Source organism: Lactuca sativa, chromosome 8 (assembly GCF_002870075.4).
Source record: "Lactuca sativa cultivar Salinas chromosome 8, Lsat_Salinas_v11, whole genome shotgun sequence".
NCBI lineage: Eukaryota > Viridiplantae > Streptophyta > Magnoliopsida > Asterales > Asteraceae > Lactuca > Lactuca sativa.
In genome coordinates this window covers 1792857-1817082 of record NC_056630.2, presented here as the reverse complement: position 1 = coordinate 1817082, position 24226 = coordinate 1792857, and the positions used below count along the sequence as shown (strand labels likewise).

Sequence of the window (24226 nt, the reverse complement as noted above, 5' to 3'; positions counted from 1 at the left end):
GAGACACACTTGAACAAACGTTAGTACAAGTATATTACGGAATAGAGTTAATCTCAAGGATCTAAAAGCTCAACAATAATATAGTTAGATAGTTAGATAGTTAGTTGCGGAAAGTAACGAAATGTAAATGACAACAGTTGTTATATCAAGAATACACTTAAACTGATTCATAACAAGGAATGCGTTCACTCCGAGTTAGTAAGCGAGATCAAGTTTAGTGATTAAGTCTAGAAGACTTGCTCCGAAGAGAGGTTATGTTCCAGTAGCAGTTTGAGTGTGAAGAGTAATAAGATAGAGAAAAGAAGAAGATAAGAGAGATGATTGGAGGAGAAATCTTGTGTATTAAGAAGTTAAGAAGCGTAGTAATAAGTAGTTTTGTTACAAGAGAATGAGTCTATTTATAGAGACTCTGAAATAAGCTAAGACTCTATAAGCAGTCATGCAAGGCATGCTGGACAATAGAGTACATTACATAGGATAAGTAAAAGAAATAACTAAGACTGCGGATGCTGAAGACTTGATGACTCCGGATGCTGAGATGGTTGCTGATGAAGAATGGTTGCGGTTACAGTTGCAGATTTGACTTTGGATGCTGGATTGGCTGCGGGAGCTGAACCTTTGCGGTAGTTGAGTTCAAGAGGGTCACTTTTATTATTCAACACACAACATCAGAATAAGGTGTTGAGGAAGTAAGCAACTTATCAAGCTTATCATTAATATCTTTTAAATGTTGCTTTGTCACCGGAGCAACATCATCATCGTCACTTGGAATGCGATAGGGACTATAGTAAGTGGAGTCAAAGTCAAAGTCTTCGCCTCCCTAAATAGGCTCAAAGTCTGTCGATGGTGATTGTGAGAGAGGTTTAGTGGTAACAGGGGTGTCAATGCCAACGGTATGTGCCCCCGTATCAGATACGTTGACACTAACCGAAGGGCCAGTGGTTGTGGTTGTTATAGCTTGAGAAAAGATATGTGGTGGTATTGGAGCAGTAGTAGTGGGTTGAGAAGAGACAGAAGGTGAAATGGGAGCAACTGAGATTGATATAGTGGTTTGTTTTGGAGAAGGAGGATGAGTAGGAACATGAATATGTACTTCAGGAGTTGGAGAACGGGAAGGAGTGTTTCCCCTTGGTGAGCCTTCATGTTGAACATCCTCTTCTTCATTGGTTGGTTGGTCCTCTTCATCGGAATCATAAGGCGTTGGAGCCTTCGATCGTTTTGCCATCTTCTTGACCTTTTTCTTTTTGGGAGCCGAAGGTGCAGCGGTATCAGCCTTTTGCTTTCTAGGAGATAGGGGACCTTCGTTTTCGACTTTCTTAGAATCCGATTTCTTCCCCCTCTTTGCAGGTTTGTCAGCAGCCTCAAAAGAACTCTTCATCTCAGGAGTGAGTTGTCTTGGACCCGAAGGAGTCAATTTGCTGTAATCCACCATGACTCTACTTTCACTGGTGACACATCAGCTCAATGATTCAGGAATGAACCGATGTATATGAACTTTGTAGGTTCAGTAACTATAATTTTGACCGGGTGAAACGTAGCAATAGAAGACTTCAGAGCATCCGCCATGACAGGAACCTGAAAAGTCTCAATGGCTCTACGAGTGACTAATGTCCAGAAACGAGCACATGAAATCTCAGAATGTTTGGTTGAGGAGTTGAGACTCTACACCAGTTGTCACTAGAGTAGTGATCCATAATCCAAATTGATTCCCTGGTAGAGACCATAAAGAATGGTCATGAATCCTTTACTTGCTCCATATGACCCTGCAACTCGTTCTGCTAACCCTTTGTAGAGAAGAGTAAGTAGACCATTCCATTGAGGTGGTAAATGTGACAACCCGAAATTTCCATTTTGAACAAACCATATCAAGCCAATAGAAGTTAGAACAGTTACAGTGAAATTCCAGACTTTGGGTATAAGTTTGAGTATTTCAGCATTAGCACTTAAGGAGATATCAGGAGAGTGGATGCACTAGGGTTTTGTGCAACACTATTATTCCAATACTCTAGGATATTAGAGTTCATTCCCGGAATAAAAATATTTTCTGCCAAAAATCCCAGGACTATATATAGAAATCTAAACCATATTCATTCATTAGTTACATTTCCAACTAGAGAAAAGCCGAATTCTCTCTCGCACGGATCTTCGGGTTTTTATCCCAAATCGTGAGTACTTCTATCTAGTTGTATTATATAGCTTAGATTGTGTTTTATAACATCAAAATCGGATCAAAACCCCAAGATTTGGGAGTTTACCGCCCAAGAACACTTGGAGAGTAAACTCCTTTTTAAGGGCTAAAAGAGTGCCCAATGTCCCTCAAAGCCTTGGAACTCAAACTAGAAGCCACCATTACATGTTTAGACCACAAAATCAATTAGAAACAAAGGCAAGAAGTGAGTTCACTGCCAAGGAAGTTCTTGGGCCGTGAACTCCATTTTTATGTGCCAAAATGCCCTAAAAGCCTTCCTTAAGCCAAGAGACTAATTTAGACATGTACCTAGATGAGTTTAGGACTAGCAAACACCTTTAGAACACCAAGAAAAAGGTGTTCACGGCCCAAGAAGTTCCAGGGCCGTGAACTCCAAGAAATAGTGCCAAATGGTGCTATAATCTCTCCCAAAGCCTTAGACAATTTCCTTGATTCATTCTTGGATAAATTAGGGACTTGAAAACACCACAAACACCCTCCCAAGGGAGATTATGGCCGTAATCTCCATGGGATTTGTTCCATGGGCCGTAAACTCCTCAAAGGAGTTAAAAAGAAGCCCAAACACTTGTTTAAGACTAGAAGCTCTTCACCACTTAAGTTGTAATATTGCTAAGCTTCATTTAGTGACCTAAGAGAGAGTTTACGGCCAGGAGTTTACTCCCCTGGGCCATAAACTCCAACACATATGGTCTTTTTGTTGGATTAGTGTCTAAGTCCATAACTATTTTGGTATGTACTTGACCCGATGGTGCATGGTCCTTTTGGGTTGCCTTCACCAAAGCAACTTGATAGGATGAATTATGGAGAGAGATGATTAATTATGATTTATTAATATATTATGAGAATAATATATTAAAGGAGAAATCCTATTGTTTAATTAATATTAGTCAATAATTAATTAAGAATTAATTTTGTGGCTAAAAGACATTAATTAAACTTAAGGGACTAAAACTGTCAATTGTATGATAGTTGAATATTGGGCTAATGGACTCCATATTAGAGGGGTGGACAAATTCTATGGGGAAACCCATTAGAAATCATCCTAGGCCTCTAAGGATGGAGTTCATCGGTTGCTTAGGGCCTAAGCAATCAAATTAGGGTTTCCTTGTTACATAGCCCTAATAGCCTCACTATTTAAGGATCCCTAGAGCACCAAAAACGTGGTGAAGAGTTTCCTTAGGGTTTCTACATGTTTTTGGGTGCCTCCTCTCTTATCATTCTTCATCCTCTTGCTCTTGATGTTTGTGAGCCATTAGAGGAGTGACACTTGTGACTCTAAGCTTTCTAAAGCCAGTTCAAAGGAGGATTTGAGATTGTTATTGCTACATAACAATCAAGGTAAGATCTAAACCCCAATCTTATGTTAATACGATTAATTGTATGCTAGATCTAGGGTTTATAGCTTTGGATTTTCAATTGCATGTTCATTAGACAAACTAGATCCAAAAGCTATTAGGGTTTGCATGTACACCATAGGAATGATGTTTTGCTCAAAACCCATCAGTGGTATCAAAGCCATGGCTGTTTGTTTGATGTATTTGATGCTATTGTGAATTATCCTTGCTTAAAATTCGAAATTTAGGGTTTCTGGGGGCTGGACTCTCCGACTCCATAGATGAACTCACCGAGTCCATGCCTGACTCAACGAGTCAGCTGGTCAGAAAGAGGGAAAATTGGGATTTTGTGCTATTTTGGCTTAGGATTATTACCAAAAACGTTTTTGATGAATAAAATCCGATTTTTATTGATTTTGGGTGAATATCCTTACCAAAATAGAAGATAATTACCAATTAATCAAATATTTGTTACGTTATATGATTAGATTTATTTATTTGACTTATTTGGTGAATTTCTTGCAAGAATTTGGACTAGGTCAAATTAGATAACCACCAATTAATTATTAATTGCCTTATTTGAATTTGTGAACTAGAATATTCTTGATAAAGTTTGCAAAAGTTTCAAATTAATCCCTTTAGGTTTTATAGTTTAAATTTTAACTTAAAAGTTTTGTTTTTTGAAATTTAAATAGTTAAACGCTAATGTTTTGAAATGTTTCAAAACTTGCCCTCAAGTTTTGGAATTTAAAAGTTGATTAAAAATTTATTTTAGAAATGTTAATTCTAAAACCCTAGTATTGTTTTGAAAAGTTCAAATCACACCCTTATGGTTTTATTAATTAATTAAGGTGTATAATTAAAAGATATTCAATAAATCCATAAAGTTATGGTTCACATTTAGTTAAATTAAAAGTATAATTCATTAAATTAGACCACCTAGTATTTTAAAAGTGTAAAATACACCCTATATTATATATAACATTAAAAGTCTAGTATTATATATGTATGAGTAAATAGTCAGTCTTACCGTTAGTAGGCCTCATTAACAAAGCTGGTCTATAAGGGGTGTTTAAGGAAATTGCCTATAAAATGGCGATTGAATGGGTATCCACTCTTACCCACCGTACTCTTGACTAGTGGAGGGTCGTTAGCCGAACGGGTATGATAGGACAGAAACCTTCCATTATAAGTATAATGAAGTACAAAAGTAACTAAATGCTTTTACAAAATTCCCAATCTTAGTTACTTTAGGCAAAAGTGAATTGATGCAATTCCATGAAATTACACTTTGTGCCCTTGCGAAGACGTTAGTGGAGCGTGTGTGGTTAACCGGCACATTAAATGGTTCTAAGCAAAGGTGGCAAAGGGTGACTCGATGTTTTTCATAGTTCGGTGGAGCGTGTGTGGTTAACTGACACATCGAATAGGTGACTGTAACATTGGGGGTACCATGTAAGTTTGCATGGTTTTTCACACCCTGTTTTGTGATCCTCGGCATCCCAGTCACAAATCGAGGGGCATATCGAGATTTAAACATGCCATTGAAATGTTCAATGAATCTCAAAAGATCTAGGAATTTTCAATAGATTTAAAACTTAAATTTCTTTTTTGTTTTTCATGGTGGAAATTAGTGAATCGTCATTCACTTACCTTCAAATGTTCTGCAATTTGGGTTACGGCATCCTCTCCTAAGTTATAGAATATTGTGTTGGGTCCTAGCCTTAATATCTCATTTGGGTGATTTATTAAGGACTCAATCAATCAACTAACTTGAATTTTTCTCCCGTTTTGTAGATGTCAAAGTATGACAACTATGGTCTTCCCAAATCCCGTGGAACAAGCTTTCCACATGAAGATGATATTCCACGATTTGATCGACGAACAAGAGATCATGCTTCACTTCCTCCACCTCCTCCAATTATTCTCCCTAACCCACAAGTTCGAAGGATTGAAAAGTTCAAGCTCACTCAAGCCCTTTTGGCAAGTAAACATAGGAAACCTGTGTATGTAGACGTCTTAGAGATGAAGTCACACATTGATAGGTTAAGGATGTTAAGTGTTGAGATTTTAGGTAAGTTGGCTGTTGACTGGGTTCTTCAGTCACTTCCTAAATCATATAGTGAGTTCGTTAGAAAGTGCTATATGATGGATCATGACGTGACCCTTATTGATTTGACATGTTTGCTTATAGCTGCTGAATCAGCAATGATTTGGCGAGCTGGTCAAGCAAATTTGTCTGGTAAATCAAACTCCCAAACTTCAATGGATATTGAAAATGGTGACATTGGAGATCCAGAAAAGGTAGATTCTGAGATAGTTCCTTCTGTCATACCAAAGAGTCCATTTACTTCTATTGCCAAGAGAAGGGGCATTGGAGACGAAGCTGCCCTATTTACTTAAGAGATCTAAGAGATGGGAGAGTCAAAACGTATGGCTCTACTTTACGTAAAATCCATTAACGAACTCTTTTAAGTTTTATTCTAGATTCTTAATACATTATGTGATAAGATTACATTTTAATGTTTTGTAGGATCGAAGAAAAGAGAGGAAGCTTAAGGGAAGAAGTGAGCGGAATCTAATCGTGAAGAAATGGATTTCGATCGCATTACTTGAAGATTAGATTATTGAGCTAATACTTGGAGTTAGAATAAGATTGCTAAGAAATATGTATTAACATAGTTTTTCAATTGAATTGCATTGTAAGGACAAATTTTTCTGCAATAAAATAAATTTTGATTTTATATTATTTATTTATCCTTGCAATGGCGTGTATGAAAAATTGATGTTTGAAGGTTTCTATTATTAGCAATAATGGATTTGATTCTTAATTATGTTATTTGTGGAAATGTCAAGAATTTACAAGAATAGGGAAAGTTTCTCATCGCCTAAGTTTCAATTGGACAGAAACTTGGAATCATACAACTTGGTTGCATAATGAATGACAAATTTCATATTTGGAAATTAGACTAATTCGTTGACAAAGTGTCAAGTGAAGGACTAGGATATCAAGTACACAAGGTTGTGTGTTGATCAAGTCCACCACAAGAGTAACAAAGATATTCGTCATGATTTACTAAATGTTTAGTAAATATGATTATACTTATAAGACTAAGTGTAATTCCGAGTTGATTGAAAGAGTTCAAATCAATAGCAGAACGAATAAGAAGAATCAAGTAGGCAGAAAGATAAAAGTTTCTCTATTCTGAAAAGAAGGGAGAGTACTTTTTATTATGTTTTATGATAGGTCTTAATGATTAAGAACCATATCTCAATTGATCCTCTAAGTGAGTCTTAGTGCAATTGTATGTCTGAGAAGAGGAATCAAGAATTGAAGAAATGGTTAAATCAAGAAGTCAATCATACTTCGTTCCAAAAACAAGTCTTAGAGTTAAGATTGTGAATTGAGTGACAAGTCTCAAGAAGGTTTATAACATTCATCAAATGTGGAATTTGGAAAAGGTTTTCTTATTCTTGCACATTTGAAATTGAAAAGTTGTGATGTCTTGGATAAGACAATGACCAACTAGGACCAATTTTGTGAAGTGTTTTGATAAAAGCTACACTAACTCTTGAATATTTGTTTGTCAAGAAATGTTTATTGACAAAAGAATCTTATATGTCAAGGAGTCGGTGGGAGTCTTAATGGTCTTGAAAACTTTCAAGATCTAATCAAGAATAAACCTTATCGATCATCACTAGCACACGACTTGAGGTTTATGACCTATCGCGTTGACATTATTTTGTTTCTATGCCATTCCAATTGAGTTAATTATGCATTTGAGTTCTATGAGTTCTCATTTGAACGCATAAAAGGAAAGCACCTTGATCAATGAAAAGTACATTGATAGGAAAGGGTGAGCTGCTTAACTACTTGGAAGACATGTTGGGCACTCGTGTTACCATAAGGCAATAAATCAAGATTGAGAAAGTTCGGTCCATATTATGAATAGATAAGATTCTATTAAGAATGAATTGACATATGGCAAATATGGAAATGTTTCCATATTGGTCGCTTGTGAGTAGTTGGAAGTATGCTATTGGATGACATTATTATGAATAGATAAGATTCTATTAAGAATGAATTGACATATGGAAAATATGGAAATGTTTCCATATTGGGAGTTGGATATTGAGAATCTATATCTAGATTAAAAACTTTTATGCAAGAAGGATGTTCAAAGGAATGTACTTTGAGTGAGAGACATCATATCTATAGAATTGTTTCTGATAGAGATTGGCCAAGTCTTGATGATTTTGAGCTATGACTTTACGAAAGAACCAGCGCATAAAATGTTAGAATCTAGCATAAGTAACAAGAATTTGATATTCTTCTACTTATGATAAGGATTGGGAGTTGTGAAATGAGTATAATTGGAAATGTGCTCATTTGATCTATTTCACAAAGTAAGGACCGTAGGTAAACATTGTGTGCATGCTGAGAGCATGGGACAAGTGTAGTAATAATCCAAGTAAGAAGTTGATTACCCAAAACAACAAATAATGAGTAATCAATATGGTGATTAAATAAAATGTTTTATTTATACCCAGAGTTTGGGCCATATGGGATTAGTATTATTCTTGTGTTTCACTTTGCATGTTTCGACTTCCTGAATAATTAAATTGGTTCAGAACAATCAAATTATTCGAACGGACCATAGTCGTTCATATGTTGGAAGTAGGTATGAATGAAGACTGTTGTGAATTGGTGTGTGGATTGTCTAAAGTGTATTAGACATAAGCAAATGTTTGCTACAACGTTCATGAGTGCTTATGAATATGATTTGAGCATTGGAATAAACCCACGCTCACTTGGATCACTTCATGGATTTTATCACGAGTGATAGGTGAGACGATAATATCGTATATTCTTGAAACTGAGATGTGTGAGTTGTATCTTGTGAGTCGGTTACACATTGATAATATGTAAACGCACCAGTAACTTGGTTTCATAAAACATATTGTTGTGTGTGATTCGGTGAGTGGGTGCAAGAAAGTATTGAATCAAAGTTTATCCGTTCCTTTTATCCAAAGTGGGATGAAAGTGATATATGTGGGCCCCTCGATGATTTAGTGATGGCACCTAAGCGCTTGGCCAAGCCGGGACTAATTTGATGTGTTCTATTGTAGTCTATTTTCAGTCGTCATAAATTGGAAATCGGGAAAAAAGTATAGAGATAATGATTTAAATCCATGTCTCAGTCTATACGATATCTAGAATGGAGGAATATACGATCCCTTATCTAAAGGACGCGTATATGATAAGATCAGAGTTGACAGCGACTTATGAAAGCTACGATTGTGGATCAGGATCTGAATTCATACGCAAAATAGTTATTAGACTTATCCAAGTGGGAGACTGTTGGATTAATGTCTAAGTCCATAACTATTTTGGTATGTACTTGACCCGATGGTGCATGGTCCTTTTGGGTTGCCTTCACCAAAGCAACTTGATAGGATGAATTATGGAGAGAGATGATTAATTATGATTTATTAATATATTATGAGAATAATATATTAAAGGAGAAATCATATTGTTTAATTAATATTAGTCAATAATTAATTAAGAATTAATTTTGTGGCTAAAAGACATTAATTAAACTTAAGGGACTAGAACTGTCAATTATATGATAGTTGAATATTGGGCTAATGGACTCCATATTAGAGGGGTGGACAAATTTTATGGGGAAACCCATTAGAAATCGTCCTAGGCCTCTAAGGATGGAGTTCATCGGTTGCTTAGGGCCTAAGCAATCAAATTAGGGTTTCCTTGTTAGATAACCCTAATAGGCTTACTATTTAAGGATCCCTAGAGCACCAAAAACGTGGTGAAGAGTTTCCTTAGGGTTTCTACATGTTTTTGGGTGCCTCCTCTCTTATCATTCTTCATCCTCTTGCTCTTGATGTTTGTGAGCCATTAGAGGAGTGACACTTGTGACTCTAAGCTTTCTAAAGCCAGTTCAAAGGAGGATTTGAGATTGTTATTGCTACATAACAATCAAGGTAAGATATAAACCCCAATCTTATGTTAATATGATTAATTGTATGCTAGATCTAGGGTTTATAGCTTTGTATTTTCAATTGCATGTTCATTAGACAAACTAGATCCAAAAGCTATTAAGGTTTGCATGTACACCATAGGAATGATGTTTTGCTCAAAACCCATCACTTTTGACCATAAACTCCCATAAGAGGTCTTGCACTCCTTTGTTGCAACCCATTAGCCTCCTAGCACTTGACCAAAAGTGTTTTCCTTTCATTAGGATGTTTATACATGTTTAATTAGTGTTATAATCACTAATTGTTTATATACATATGTCTTCATATGTAATTAGGACCATTGTGTGTGTCTAAAGTCTTCACTTGACACCTAGCAGTCCTACCTCTTCAGTTAATCCGAATCACCCACAACAGGTGAGTTCATACCCCTTAATCAACATTTGAACTATTTTTAAATGTTTTATGGGGGGGGATACAAGTAGAATCATGCTTCTTATTATATCAAGCACATGTGATTAATAAGCAGCGTTCAAATGATTTACTACTCATTAGCCGTTTTACCAAACAGTTTCCTTCAAATGATTTTCATAAACACTTTATATGTTTAAAACTCCTTATTAAACTGTACATTTTACTCTTTTTGTTTCATTTCAAACTCATTTACAACTGTGTTTCAAACAAATGTTTGTTTATACTTAAACTGTTTTATCAAACCCATGCTTTCAAACCGTTTTATAGATTAACATCAAGTCGATCTTTTCTTAGATAATAATTATGTTGAAAGGTTTTACAAAACTCATTTTATGCTTTTATATTATAAATTGCATGCCTCTATATGTATAGTTATATAAGTAATGTTTAAAAGACTTAGGAAGGCTATCCACCCTGTTTTCTTTTCCTCGATTTGGATGTGGTCTGGTGGGATATCGGGTACCCGTCCGAAGGTCGTTTAAACATTAGTTATATATCATGTATACATATATGGACATAATAGTTCCTTTCAGTCAGTTCAGTACCTTTGGGTAGCAAAGGCATACGTTCATATACTTTTACATGATTACGCTTACATGAGTACATATACATGAATACGTTAACAAAATTGTGATCCACTGTATCGAAGCATGCCTTCAATGTCATGGCCCGTGTTATAGCCAGAGTCTCTTGGAGGGAGAGCGTGAGTTTGCATATAGATCTATACTGGATTGACTATCCTACACCTTGCTGCTAGCTACAGCCGGACTTGCAGGTCTGCGGGTGCCAAATGTCATTTCTTTTTATGACCATACCTTTGTCGTTGTTACCAGTCGATAGTATGGTGCAATTAATCACATGATACCTTAATATAAATGTGGTTTAAGGTAGTTAGTACAACAATAGTTCTTATAGCACTACACTACAATACTACATTGATTTACCCTTTACATATATTTAGTGATTATTTCACTTAAACATTAGATGTACAAACTATATTTTGTTAATGATAGTTACACTTGGGAAAATTACACACTTTTACAAGAAACGAACATTTAGAACAGTCAGGTCTTGGTAGAAGACACCCTTATATAATAGTAGGAATCATATGGATTTCTAGGGTTTTTCAAACGTTTACAGTTGCTTTACAAACATTTTTATACTAACAGTTCATATACATTTTCAATAATTATAGTTCATATACATTTTCAATACTTACAATTCATATACATACAAATTCTTGCATACAAATTAAGACACTAAAATACTTATGATCTCACCAGCTATAAAGCTGATACTCTCTTTCAAAATAACTTGTATCCTTAGGTCAAACATAGACCGGTACTGATGCAAGGTTTAGAGAAGATGGAGCTCGTTCAAGACTCATCTTTCATTTTGATTTATGCTTTAGTGTTTATCAAAATTTGACAGAACACACTTGTATAATAATTATATTATTAATGCAATGGATTATGTTGTTGCTTGTTTACTACTTTTCATTGCTGTGATACTGTACATGACGTCCTCCGCCCCAGAGCGTTTCCGCTGTTCTTGGTTTTGGGGTGTGACAGTAAACAGGACTTCTTGAATTTCGTCACCGTAGTTAGAACGTCCGTGTATCCCATGTCATAGAACATTGAAAACAACTGAGTGGTTGTTATGAAATCCGAAGAGATGACAGAAGCATCAACAGCAAGCCCTAGCAGAGAACAGAAGCGTGCTTTGGATACTGATGTCTTGTGATTAAAGATTTCGAAAAAGATCCGTTCCTAACGTTTGTCATAGGAAGCAGTGAAATAGACTTGTGATAAAAGAGACATGGGAACAGATTCGACTTGTGTTAGAGCAATCACCATTGGAGAATAATTGAGACACTCTACGACGTGAAGCATGTACGAATCATAAAGAAAAGGATCCAATTGAATGATGAGATTCTGATTCGGTTTTATCTTAAGCAAGGTTGACGAAGTTGTTTGATCTTGAATAGAAGATGATTCCGCCATTGTTGAAGCACTCAAGAAGATAAACAATTGTATGTCGCCCAGTGTATTCTAGAGAGAAGTTGAAGAAGGTAAGAAGGTACAATAGGCGTGGGAACTTCCTTTTATACCGTTTCCAGGAGAGAGAAAACATCGGTTGTGATGATACGATTTCTGAAACATCGCTTGTAAAAGCGGGATTTAACAGCTTGGTTTCCCTAGAAACACGTCAGCAGGCGTGGGTGTAGAAACCGTTTCAAATTCACGCGCCCAAAAAAGAATTCTTGTCCTTATCCAAATATCGTCTCTTCAATTCTGAAAAAGGTTCATGTTAAACCACCTTCGCTCCTCAATAAGAAAGTGAACCACCATATTTGTTAGAACCGAAAGCACAAATCTGAAAAGTGCCATTAGTACCACAATCAAAAGTTTGGAAAATCATAAAGATCTCTATGCATGAGTGTGCCAAAGAAAAGAAATAAAGCAAGATGTGTATGGGATAAAAGTGATGCCTTGAAAGACATAAAACGAATGATCCCGGGCACGAATCTCTTCCTTCAAAGTCAAGAAAGACTGAGAAGTGTCTGTGTGGTTTCCCATAAAATACGATCAAATGTTTGTTAAGAAACATTGAAAGGCATCTTTTCAAGTATAGGCTTTATTGGGTGGTTTAGCTTCAACCGAACTTCGATACTTAAAATAAGACCGAAAGTAAGATGAAGTACTTGTGAGACCGATGTGGTCTATTGAACAAGTAGGTTTGGAGAATTTATATTGTGACTTGATAATAATAAGAAATCTCAAAAACAAAACTAAAACTGGATCTTATGGGAGGAAACGTCTTGGTGATAGACGATATCATAAAGATCACGCAAAAATTAAGAAGGAGATTTCTTAAGGTACAAGTAATAGCTTGAACATATTAGCGTTCACCGTCAATTCATTCAAGATGTTGGATTTTGGGTCTCACTCAACACGTGGTGATCGTGACCAAGATCATCAACACAGATGTTATGTAACCATAAACCTCAGTGGTAATTGCTATGTCTCAAGGGTTACAATTGTGAAGCGAAACGTGATCGAGAATAATGAGGTGGTTAAAGAGCCGAAAGTACCTCTGCTAATAAAGAATGACAAAGCAAAAAACTCTTAACTCGTTGTGAGAAGAGTAAATTTAGCAGCCTTATTGGGAAGAAACAATAGGTGTCGATCGAATCATTAAGCCTTCACTCATAGTCTAGGAGGCTTCAGTCTACATGCAGCAGCATGCTTCTAGGGACACCTAACTAGTACAAAGATAAGAGTGTTATACCTGCCCCGGCTCCAATCGAGATAACATTTGTGATTATCAAACCAAAAGAAACAAAACAAAACAAAATTTTGAAAAATAAAAATATTTTTGGATTTTTGAAAATCGCTGAAAAAGAATAAAAATAAAATATTTTTGGATTTTTGTAAATTTCTGAAAAAGAATAAAAACAGAAAATAAAAATATATTTGGATTTTTGTAATTTCTGAAAAATAATAAAAACAGAAAAGAAAATAAATACTAAATGTAAACACACGAGAGAATAAAATTGCTTTACAAAAATATACAACCGAAACCATAACTTAGAAAAGATGAAGCGAAATGGGCCGAGCGATTGGTTCATTTTGGTGCGAGATAATTCTAGAGCCGAAATAGACCGACCGTTCGGTTCATTTCAGTTCCCGAAAATTCTAGAGCCGAAATAGACCGAGCGCTCTCTCTATTTCACTTCTTCAATTTTTAGTGAAACAAAATGGGTTTCGGTACCGACTCAACATCCATCATTCCCAAACCTTGTAGAATTTTATTAAAGCTTGCTTCTGGTAGGGCTTTAGTAGTGAAGATGTCAGCCAGTTGATCTGAGGACCGAACGAAGTGAACTTCAACGTTACCATCTTCCACATGGTCCTTTATGAAGTGATATCTAAGTGCAATATGTTTAGTCTTCGAGTGTTGCACTGGATTGTGACATATACGAATCGCACTTTTCGTGTCACAGTAGAGAGGGATCTTCTTCATGCTTAAGCCATAATCTCTAAGTTGACTTTGTATACATATGATCTGTGATGTATAGGATGTTGCAGCGATGTACTCAGCTTCGGATGTGGAAAGAGACACACAAGTTTGTTTCTTTGACTGCCAGCTGACAAGTTTGCCATCAAGGAACAGGCATCCACCGGTTGTGCTCTATCGGTCCAATCCACATCCACCAAGATCAGCGTCAGGGAATGCTTGAATAAAGAAGCTGGATTTTGCAAGATACCTGTAACGCCTGTGTTTCCGGGCTTGCCGTTTTTAGCAATGTAATAGTCTAGGTTAACTTTTGTAACCCGTTTTGAAATAATAGAAGTATATTATTTGATTATTATGTGTCTTGTGCCTAATTGCTTAATTATGTGGTTTGATTAATTAAGAATAAAAATAAGCGTCAAAATTAAAGTATGAGATATGTCCGATATCTTTACATAAAGTTGTAGTGGTCGAAATGAGGTTTCCGAATATATAAGGAATGCCGAAATCCGAGTTATAACGAAGAAGTTATGACCTGTCGAAGTTTCGCGACAGAACCGGCACGACCCAGCGCGACGTAAATAGTGAATTTAAGGTAGATAGATAACTATCCTTAGTGATCTAAATGAGAATTGAAGATCTCATCGATAGTAGTGCAACGACGGAAAGACAGACGGAATCGGAGTTCAGATGAAGGAGTTATGAATTTCGAACGGAGTTTTCCTGTCCCGGCCTACTAAAGATATTATATAAGTAATATACTTATAATATATTAAAAAAAAGTCAAAATTAGCCAATGGAGTCTAAACGAGAGTTGTAGAGCATAATCTCACCTTCGCGGCGATAAAAAGAACGTCGAAAACGGAGTTCATATGCGAAAGTTATGAATTTCTGAAGTTTGGGGCGCGAAACCCCAAACTGTCAGATGCCACGACGTGGCAAGAAGTGCCACGACGTGGCAAGTGTCCTGTCACCTCCGGAAGGCCCCCAGATGCAACTTGGGATGACGCATGCAGTGACGACCAAGCCCACGACGTGGCAATGGCCAAATTTGCCCTATAAATAGATTTGAAGGGCCAGCCGTTTATGGTTGCTATTTTCTCTCTTCTCTCTCCCGTTTTACATCGTTTTGCGTGCCAGAAGTACCCCGAAGCCCCGGTAATATCCCTGAGACCCGAAGCAAGTCCCGAGATCCCGAAGATCCCGAGAAGTGCGATTCCCGAGTCGAAGCTCTGCCCGCGAGAAGTTTGATTTTTGTAGAGATCTTCCAGATCTGCTGAGGATTACTACTTCTGCAAGTCGTAGTGTTGTCCGATCATCTTCTGATCAAGTGAGTGTATACTACCTTTCATAAACACGATAATAATACAAGTGTGGTTTGAGTGTATTAAGTAAATTGTGGTTTATATGTGTGTGGGTGCAGTTACTTTCCTCTAACAAGTAACTATGAAGTATTTTATGCGATATACTTGCTATGTGTATATTTTGTGCTTGTATGCTTGAATGGATATTCACTTTATTCCATCTCATAGATCTGAATTGCTTTCTATGAAATACGTGTTATGTGGTATGCCTCATCTGTTATATGGAATATATATATATATATATATATATATATATATATATATATATATATATATATATTGAATGAAAATGATATATAGGTTTTAAACTATGTATGAAAATATATTCTTATCTACTAATATGTTGGGTAGAACATGGGTAGATAGTTGGTGTGTAATAAACAGATGAGAGGCCTCGATGTTGTTGTTGTTGTTGTTTTTGATCTAGTTATTCAGCGGAGTATGGATAACGACCATGGACTCTTTCTAGACAGTCCAGTGGAACGCTAGCAGGTTCATAACCTGTAGGTGTTGTGAACGATGTGTTCACCGGTGTACTCTATCCCCCTCATGGTTGCCTTTAGGATATCTATTGTTGAGGAAACCCCTTAGCAGTGATGTCCGTCCCGATGAAAATCCTAGATTAGGTCCCTTGAGATAGTTGTTGTTTTAGGGACGTAAAGTGAGGATAACGGGAATGGGTAATCGGGATAGTGATTGGTTGGTGAAATTAAATATAACTTATTTATTCTGGGTTGAAAACCCTATATGCTCACCAGGCTCCCAAGCCTGACCCACTCAGTTTTATTTGTATTACAGGAAGTGGCACAAGGGCGTAAGATGGATGGATCATCTTTTTGTTTTGTTTACAAGTCTGTATATGTATATATTTGTTGAATGACTTGTAATGTTTATCGTTTATGCTTTATGGTCTGTATCGGAACATGACATCCCGAGTTTTGATTATATAAGGAAATGCATCTCTTGATGAAATGCTTTGATAAATATTATTTTATCATGTTTTGTTTTGGGAACAAATTCCGCAACTCTTTCAAATCAAAAGGATTTACTCTGAAATTATTTAAAAGCATAAATGAAAATCGGTCTTTTCTGGCCGAGATTTTGGGGATGTCACAATACCAAAGACCGAGAGACGAGTTTCGCTTCAACTACCGGAAGATATTTTTCACTACAACCATATGAGTTTCTCTTGGATTTGCTTGAAACCTTGCATAATAGCAGACATAGAACATTATGTCCGGTCTACTAGCTGTTAAATACATTAGAGATCCTATCATCTGACGACAGAGAGTCTCATCAACAGCTGGTTTCTCAAGAGATTGAGTTAGATTCATGCCAAATGCCATTGGAACCTTTACTTTGGAATCTCCAGTCATGCTGAACTTCGCCAGCAAAGTCTTCGTGTACGCTTCCTGATTAATGAAGATACCTTCTTGTCCCTGTCTTATATTCAATCCAAGGAAAAATTTAATCAGACCCATTGCGCTCATTTCAAATTTATTCTCCATCAACTTCCTGAATTCAGCTGTTAAGCTAGGATTCGTGGAGCCGAAGATGATGTCATCGATATAAATCTGAACTATCATTAAGTGTTCGCCCTCTTTCTTGCGAAAGAAGGTTGGGTCAACCGAACCTTGTTTGAATTTTGACATTTTGAGAAAACGTGTTAGAGTTTCATACTAGGTTCTCAGGGTTTGCTTCAAACCATAGACTGCTTTATCCAGTATGTAGCAATGATCAGGATACTTTTCGTTCACAAATCTGGGTGGTTGCTCAACGTATACCGTTTCTTCTAGTTATCCATTCAAGAAAGCACATTTTACATCCATTTGGAAAACTTCGAAGTTTTTATGTGTAACATCTGCTAAAAAGATTCTCACTGATTCCAACCTTGCTACGGGAGCGAAGTTCTTTTCATAATCTATTCCTTCTTCCTGGAAATATCCTTTCACCACTATCCTCCCTTTGTTGCGAATGACGTTACCCTCTTTTTTTAACTTATTTCTAAAAACCCATGTTAAACCAACTATAGATGCATCCTTTGGTGTGGGAAACAGCCTCCAAACACGATTTCATTCAAACTCAAGAGCAACATGTACCATTTTCGGTTCAATTTTGGAGACAAACGAATTAAACATGTAGAATTCTACTTGAGAGAATAAAGCAGCTTGCTTCGCCTTCAGTTGAGAGCGTGTGAGAACTCCCTCAGATGATTTACCAAGTATTTGAGTTATAGGATGATCCTTTGTCCACTTTATGAGAGGAGGGTAATTTGGATCATAGGCAGGATCCAACTCAGCATTGACTTCTTCTTTAAGTTATGACAGATCGCCTTCGTCATTTGCTTTTTCATTCTCCCCCTCAAATGGCGAACCGAATCCTATGTCAGGTTCAGTACTCTCCCCCTTATATAGATCTTCATAGGTTGGTGTTTTTGAAGGATTCTCCCCCTGGAAAGGCAATTCGGTTGTTTTTGGTGTTGACGAACCCTCCCCCTGGAGTATTGAGCTTTCTCTTGGAGGGTCATTGGTGGTTGGATGATCATTTGATGCAGTAGGTTCGCTTTGAGTCGTCTTCTTGGTTGGTTGTTGAGGTTCAATTTCCATGACTTTAGCAGCTTCATCGATAATTTTCTTCAAGGAATCGATCTTGTTATCTGCTGCTTTCGCTTCTGAGTTGATCGCCTTCTCTGCTTCATCAAAGAGCAACATGTATTCTAACAGATTGGAAATGGGAATCAAGACTTGTCCTGATGTCGGAAATATTTCTTCCGTTGGACCTTAGCTTGCTTGAATTTTCTTCATATAATTATCATCAAAAGTTACATAGTAGGTTTCTTTAATTTTCCTTGAGCGTTTATTCAGAACCCTATATGATTTCGAAGTAAGCTAATAGCCAAGAATGATCCCTTCATCTGCCTTTACATCAAACTTATTTCGGTTCTCTTTGGAGTTCAAAATAAAGCATCTCGAACCGAAGACATGGAAAAACTTTACATTGGGCTTGAGATTATTCAAGATTTTGTATGGGGTGATGGAAAATCGCTTGTTGAGGAAGGACCGGTTCTACGTGTAACAAGCAACAGCTATAGCATCTGCCCATAAGTATAATGGAAGAGAAGCGAAACTCAGCATGGTTCGGGCTGCTTCACACAATGAAAGATTTCGCCTATCAACGATCCCATTCTGTTGTGGAGTATAGGGAGCAGAGAAGTTGTGAGTTACTCCCTTTTCAACCAGAAACTCTTCAAGGTCTTTCTTTTTGAACTCTAGACCATTATCGCTTCTTATGTTTCTTACCACCTTTCGCAAGTGCAATTCCACTTGCTTGATGAAAACCTTCAGTTTGGTAGTCGCCTCTGATTTCTGTTTAAGAAAGAAAACCCAGGTGAAGCGTCAAAATTCATCTACAATAACAAGTATGAACTTACTACCACCGATGCTTTCAATAGCCGAAGGACCACATAAGTCGATGTGCAGCAATTCAAGTGGTTCGATGATTTTTGTATTGATACGAGAAGGGTGACTCTTTCTGCTCTACTTGCCCATCTCGCATGCTGCGCACAGGTGGTCTTTGTCAAATTTGAGAACAGGAAGTCCACGCACATGATCACCAACCACCAGTTTATTAGTATCTTTGAAGTTCAAGTGTGAGAGTCTTCGATGCTGAAGGGCTTAGAATAGTGGTTTGGTCTAGGTCTTGCAGTTTAATGATAGCGTGTGTTTGTAATTAGCTTTTAATGCAGTTTATGGTTGTAACTGAGTTTACGGCCGTAAACACCTTACGGCCGTAAACTCTTCACGATCTATAGGCGTATAAATAGTGGGTTGTGTTAGATGATTTTGGTTGTTGATGCCTTTTGTTTTCACGGTTCCCACCAAGTTGTATCAGACGTCTATAGCTATAAAACATATGCAAGCTTGGTTTGTTACTTATTTGCGTATTAATTCGTTTTATGTGATTGTTGTTTCCTTTGATCTCTGGTAAGATCCGTTTTTGGACCTTACAATTGGTATCAGAGCAAAACCGGTGTCAAAGGCATTCTACAATCGTTTTTGGTACAAGTTCGTGTTTCTCTGCAAAGGGTTTCTATTGTTTATCAGAAATTTGAAGTGTTTGGAGTTTCCGGTCCAAGCTTACGGCTGTAAGCTCCTTTACACGGCCGCAAACCCATCAAGTTCCTCAACCGTAAATTGAAGCTCTTTGGCCGTGAACAGATTTTTGGGTGCAAGTTTGTTAATTTGAAGACCATATTCGTAAATCGCAAAGAACCCTGGACAGTGAACTAAATTAATCTCTTGAATTTTTGTTAATAATTGAACCAAAAACATCAATCAAAAAGTTGGAGTTCACGACCGCAAACTCCTAGTTTACGGCCGCAAGCTCCTTACGGCAGTAAATTATTTTTGCAATAAATTCTACTCCGCAAACTCCTAGTTTACGGCCGCAAGCTCCTTACGGCAGTAAATTCTTTTTGCAGTAAATCGTGTTTTCAGCAGTAAATTCTATTTTATTCTACTTTTTGAATCTTAATTAATTTTAATTAACTCAAAATGGAATCTCAAAATCAAAACCAATTTCAAGAGCTTGATGTTGTCATGGGTACCACCACGCAAATTCCTAGGCTCATGTCTGCTGATGGGTTTCCCGAGTGGAAGTATAGAATAGAAAAGTACATAAAAATGAAAGAATTCAAGTTGTGGAAATGTGTTATAAAGACTTCAGTCAGAGTAACCACTAAAGTTGCGAGGCAAGTGGTTGATAAGAAAATAGACAATTATACTGATGAAGACTTTGAAAGTGTGGAGGAGCAGGAAAAGGCGTTGGCCATATTGACTATGGCCTTGTCACCAGATATTGCTCAGGGGTTCAAAGAGTATACCTCGGCTAAAGCCTTGTGGGAGGCCCTGATTAAGGTGTATGAAGGGAATGAAGATATGCGAGAGCGTTGCCAGGATATGCTGCGACAACATTTTAATATGTTTAGATATATTCACGGAGAGACCCTTGAATCACAACTGCAGCGGTTCACAACTCTTAATACATAAATGACTGTGGCTGGAGTTTTCTACACAAAGTCTGAAGTGAACAAGAAGCTACTGAATGCTCTCCCAAAATCTTGGGACATGAATGTAGCTGTGATTAAGAAAACTAAGGATCTCAGCCGCCTCTCTCGCGCTGAAGTGATGGCTGTCATCAAGTCATGTGATATTGATGACAAGCAGAGAGAAATTAACCATGTGAACTCGTATTCAGCTGCGAATCTTGGCATTTCCTCTAACAATGCTCTTTCATCCTTTTCTGTTTCTCATCCCTTTGCAGGTTCATCTTTTAATCTGCCTCCTTCGCAAGCTCAGACTCAAACTCCATCGGCTTCCTCTGCTTCATCCATGCCCCTCTCGCAGAATAAATCATCTGTGGCTACTCAAGTTGTTTCATCCTCAACTGGAGCGTCTTCTTCAAGAGGAAAGGAGGGCGATGAAAACTTTACTCTTGCTTCAGGACTAGTCAATTGCTACAATGCGCTTGTGGCCGGGGATCTTCCACCTCAACTGTCATTTGCCGATCTTGATCAGATTCATCCTGAAGACGCTGAGGAGATGGACATTACTTGGAAAATTGCCATGGCAGTTTTTAGGGTGAAGCAATTTGCCAAGAAAACTGGGAAGAATAACTGGGGAATGAATGCTGACAAGAAGGTTGGGTTCAGCAAAGGAAAGCTACGATGCTTCAACTACCACGAGCCAAGGCATTTTGCTCGTGATTGTCCACAGCCAGACAAAAGACTCAATAATGATAGGACAGTGGTTACAGTTGGCAACAATCGTAGTGGTAATCAGATAAACAACGAGAAGGCTATGGTCGCTCAGTCATTTGATTGGGAGGATCAGATGCAAGCGCTGAATCTATCTGGACGTGAAGCTGCCCACCTGGCACAAGTTTGTGATGATGCCCCAGCAGAGATTGTGGCAGCTGAAAGTGAGATGAAGGAGCTGCAGTTTGCATTGATGGTATCCTCTTCTCATGAACCTAATTCAGCCAAGCTAAGTCTTCCATCATGCTCTCAAGCCTGTATTGACTATGTTAAAACTTTACATGACAAAATTGAGACATTAGGCAGTGAAGTATAAAATCTTAGGATTCTTCGTGCACTTAATGAAAAATTAATAAGGGACGTTGAAGATCTTAGATATGAAGGGTACCAACTTAGAAAAGGACAAAAACGACTCAAAGCTCAATTGGAATAAAAAAATTAAGGACTTTAGGAGACTTCAGGAAGACTACAGTAACAAATGTGAAAACTATGATTATGTAGTCAAACAAAACGCTGAGCTAGTGGCTAAAGTTGAATCCTTGAAAGGAAAATTTGAAACCGCCAAACTTGATGTTAGAAAATATGACTTCTCAAGTGAGGTGTTTGCAAATATGATAGACCAAAGCATGCAGTTTAAAATGAATCAATCAAAATGTCTAGGGTATAACCATGTACCCCCTCCCTTCAATCATTCATATGTGCCCACGCCTTTGTCCAAAGAAGAGATTGCCAATGAATCATTTATGGTTTATGGCAAGCCCTCTGGTTTTATTTTAGGAGGATTTATTAATATTGAAAGTACTAACATTTCTATTTCTCCTGCAGATCAATCCTTGAATCAGTCAAAGCACGAAGTTGAAGGATGTGTTTCTGAAAATAAAATCGAGTCTAAACCTGAAGCTTTAGTTTTTAATAAAGACAATACGTTTTCTGATATTTCTAAAGACAATGTGTTTTGTGATGGTGTTTTTATGACTTCTGATACTAGTTTGAATGTTTTGAAAAAGTCTGGTTTGAATAATTTGGTTGATAATTTGAATGTGTGTGATAATACTTTTGATAAACCATCAACATCACAAACTTTTCCATCTAATGTACCCTCACTTGCCTCACAACCCAATTCATGTTCATGTTCTTGCGAGAGAAGTAGGGGTGATAGTATAGAAAACAAATCTGATCAATGTAGCACAAGTTATAACAGTAACAAACAGATTTGTTTTAATTGTGGTATTGGTGGTCATATAGCTAGAAACTGCCAAAATCGTAAGTTTGTACATTTCAAACTCCCAAGAGGAGAGAACGAATTCAGAGGAAGGTCTTTAAATAGAAATTCCTCTAGAAGTCGTTCTCGAAATGATGATTGGGCAGCTGAACGGAATAGAAAATGGGCTGTCTTTCAAAGACATTAAAATGTTTTTCATCACCTAGTCCCAGGCAGTTTGCCAAATCTGAGCATGGCCAAGCCAAGGTCAGACTCATCAAGAAGGCACAGTGGGTCTTCAACCAACTCTAGTAGAAGTCTCACAGGTTTTAAGCAGACTGATAAACATTCCATTTCTAAATCAACCGGGACGTTTAGAAAACCTAATTATAAATGGCTGCCTAAACCTGCTCCCAATACATCATTTATGTCCTCGAAAAAATCTAAATGTGTTAAATATGAAAGGATCACCTAGGAAGGTCATGACCTGGGTGCCCAAATCTAATTAAACCCGCACATTTTGCAGGGACAGTTGCGGTGAAATGTCATCAGACCCTGGTTCGTCAACAGCGGCTGTTCCTGGCATATGACGGGAGATATCGCCTAACTGCACAACATTCAATCATTTAATGGGGGATATATCTCTTTTATAGGTGGAGAAGGTGGTAAAATCACTCAAAGAGGAACTGTCTCAAATGGAGTTTTAAGTTTCGAAAACGTTAATTTTGCTCCCGAGTTGAAGCATAGTTTGTTAAGCGTTTCTCAGATATGTGACAAGGGCTATTCTACGCATTTCACTGACAAGGAATGCATGATTCTCAAGCCAGGCTTTGTCATCCCAGACGAGTGGATTCTTGTAAAATCTAAAAGGGATGAGAATGCCTATATCATTGATATGAATAGCAATCTTCCAGAACAAGTTACGTGTCTTTTCTCTAAGATCTCCGAACAATCTGCAATGTTGTGGCACAGAATATTAGGTCATGCTAACGCAAAGAACTTGAATCGTCTTGCGAAGAATGAGATGGTCTGTGGATTGCCTGTCAAGGACTTCATTACGTTTGAAAAATGTGTGTCATGGGCTCAAGGAAAGCATCATAGAAAGTCGCACCTGCAAAAACAAGTCAACTCAATTAGCCAGGTGCTTCAATTGCTACATATGGATTTGTTTGGTCCGGTAAACATCCTCACATCAACAGAAATTCTTATTGTCTGGTTGTGATTGATGACTTCTCTCGATTTATGTGGGTTTTCTTTCTATCCAACAAAGATGGAGTTGCTGATTTGATCAAGAAGTTCATTGTATTAGTTGAAAACCAAACAAACAATCGGGTGAAGGCGCTTCGTACCGACAACGGAACAGAGTTTAAGAATTATGTTCTCGATCATTTTTGCGCAGAAAAGGGTATACTGCGTCAATTCAGTTATGCTCACACACCCCAACAAAATGGTGTTGCTAAAAGAAGGAACATAACATTAAAAGACGCCGCAAGAACGATGCTGTGTGATTCAAAACTACCAGTTTTCTTTTGGTCCGAGGCGAAAAACACTGCATGTTACGTTCAAAATCGAGTTTTAATCAACTAAGCTCAGATGAAAACTCCGTATGAGATTTTTTTTATGGTCACAAGCCATCAGTCAGTCACTTCCGTGTATTTGGTTGTCCTTGCACCCTTCTTCACTTAGATGCCAACCCAAAGTTCAATGCAAAAGCCGATGATTGTTACTTCGTAGGGTATGCTCCTCGCACGGCCTATAGAGTCTACAACAAGAAGACAAAGAAAATTGTGGAATCATATGACGTGCGTTGGTTGG

General features: G+C 37.4%; 1 protein-coding gene across 1 annotated transcript; it reads right to left on the bottom strand.

The window, feature by feature from the left end:
* Positions 1–820: 820 nt before the first annotated feature.
* On the bottom strand, positions 821–1432 carry LOC111920973 (uncharacterized). The gene has a single exon (XM_023916547.2). The coding sequence runs from the start codon at positions 1430–1432 to the stop codon at positions 821–823; it is 612 nt and encodes a 203-aa protein (XP_023772315.2).
* Positions 1433–24226: the final 22794 nt, after the last annotated feature.

Coding starts and splice junctions, on each gene's coding strand:
- LOC111920973 (XM_023916547.2), bottom strand. CDS start 1,432: ATGGTGGATTACAGCAAATTGACTCCTTCGGGTCCAAGACAACTCACT.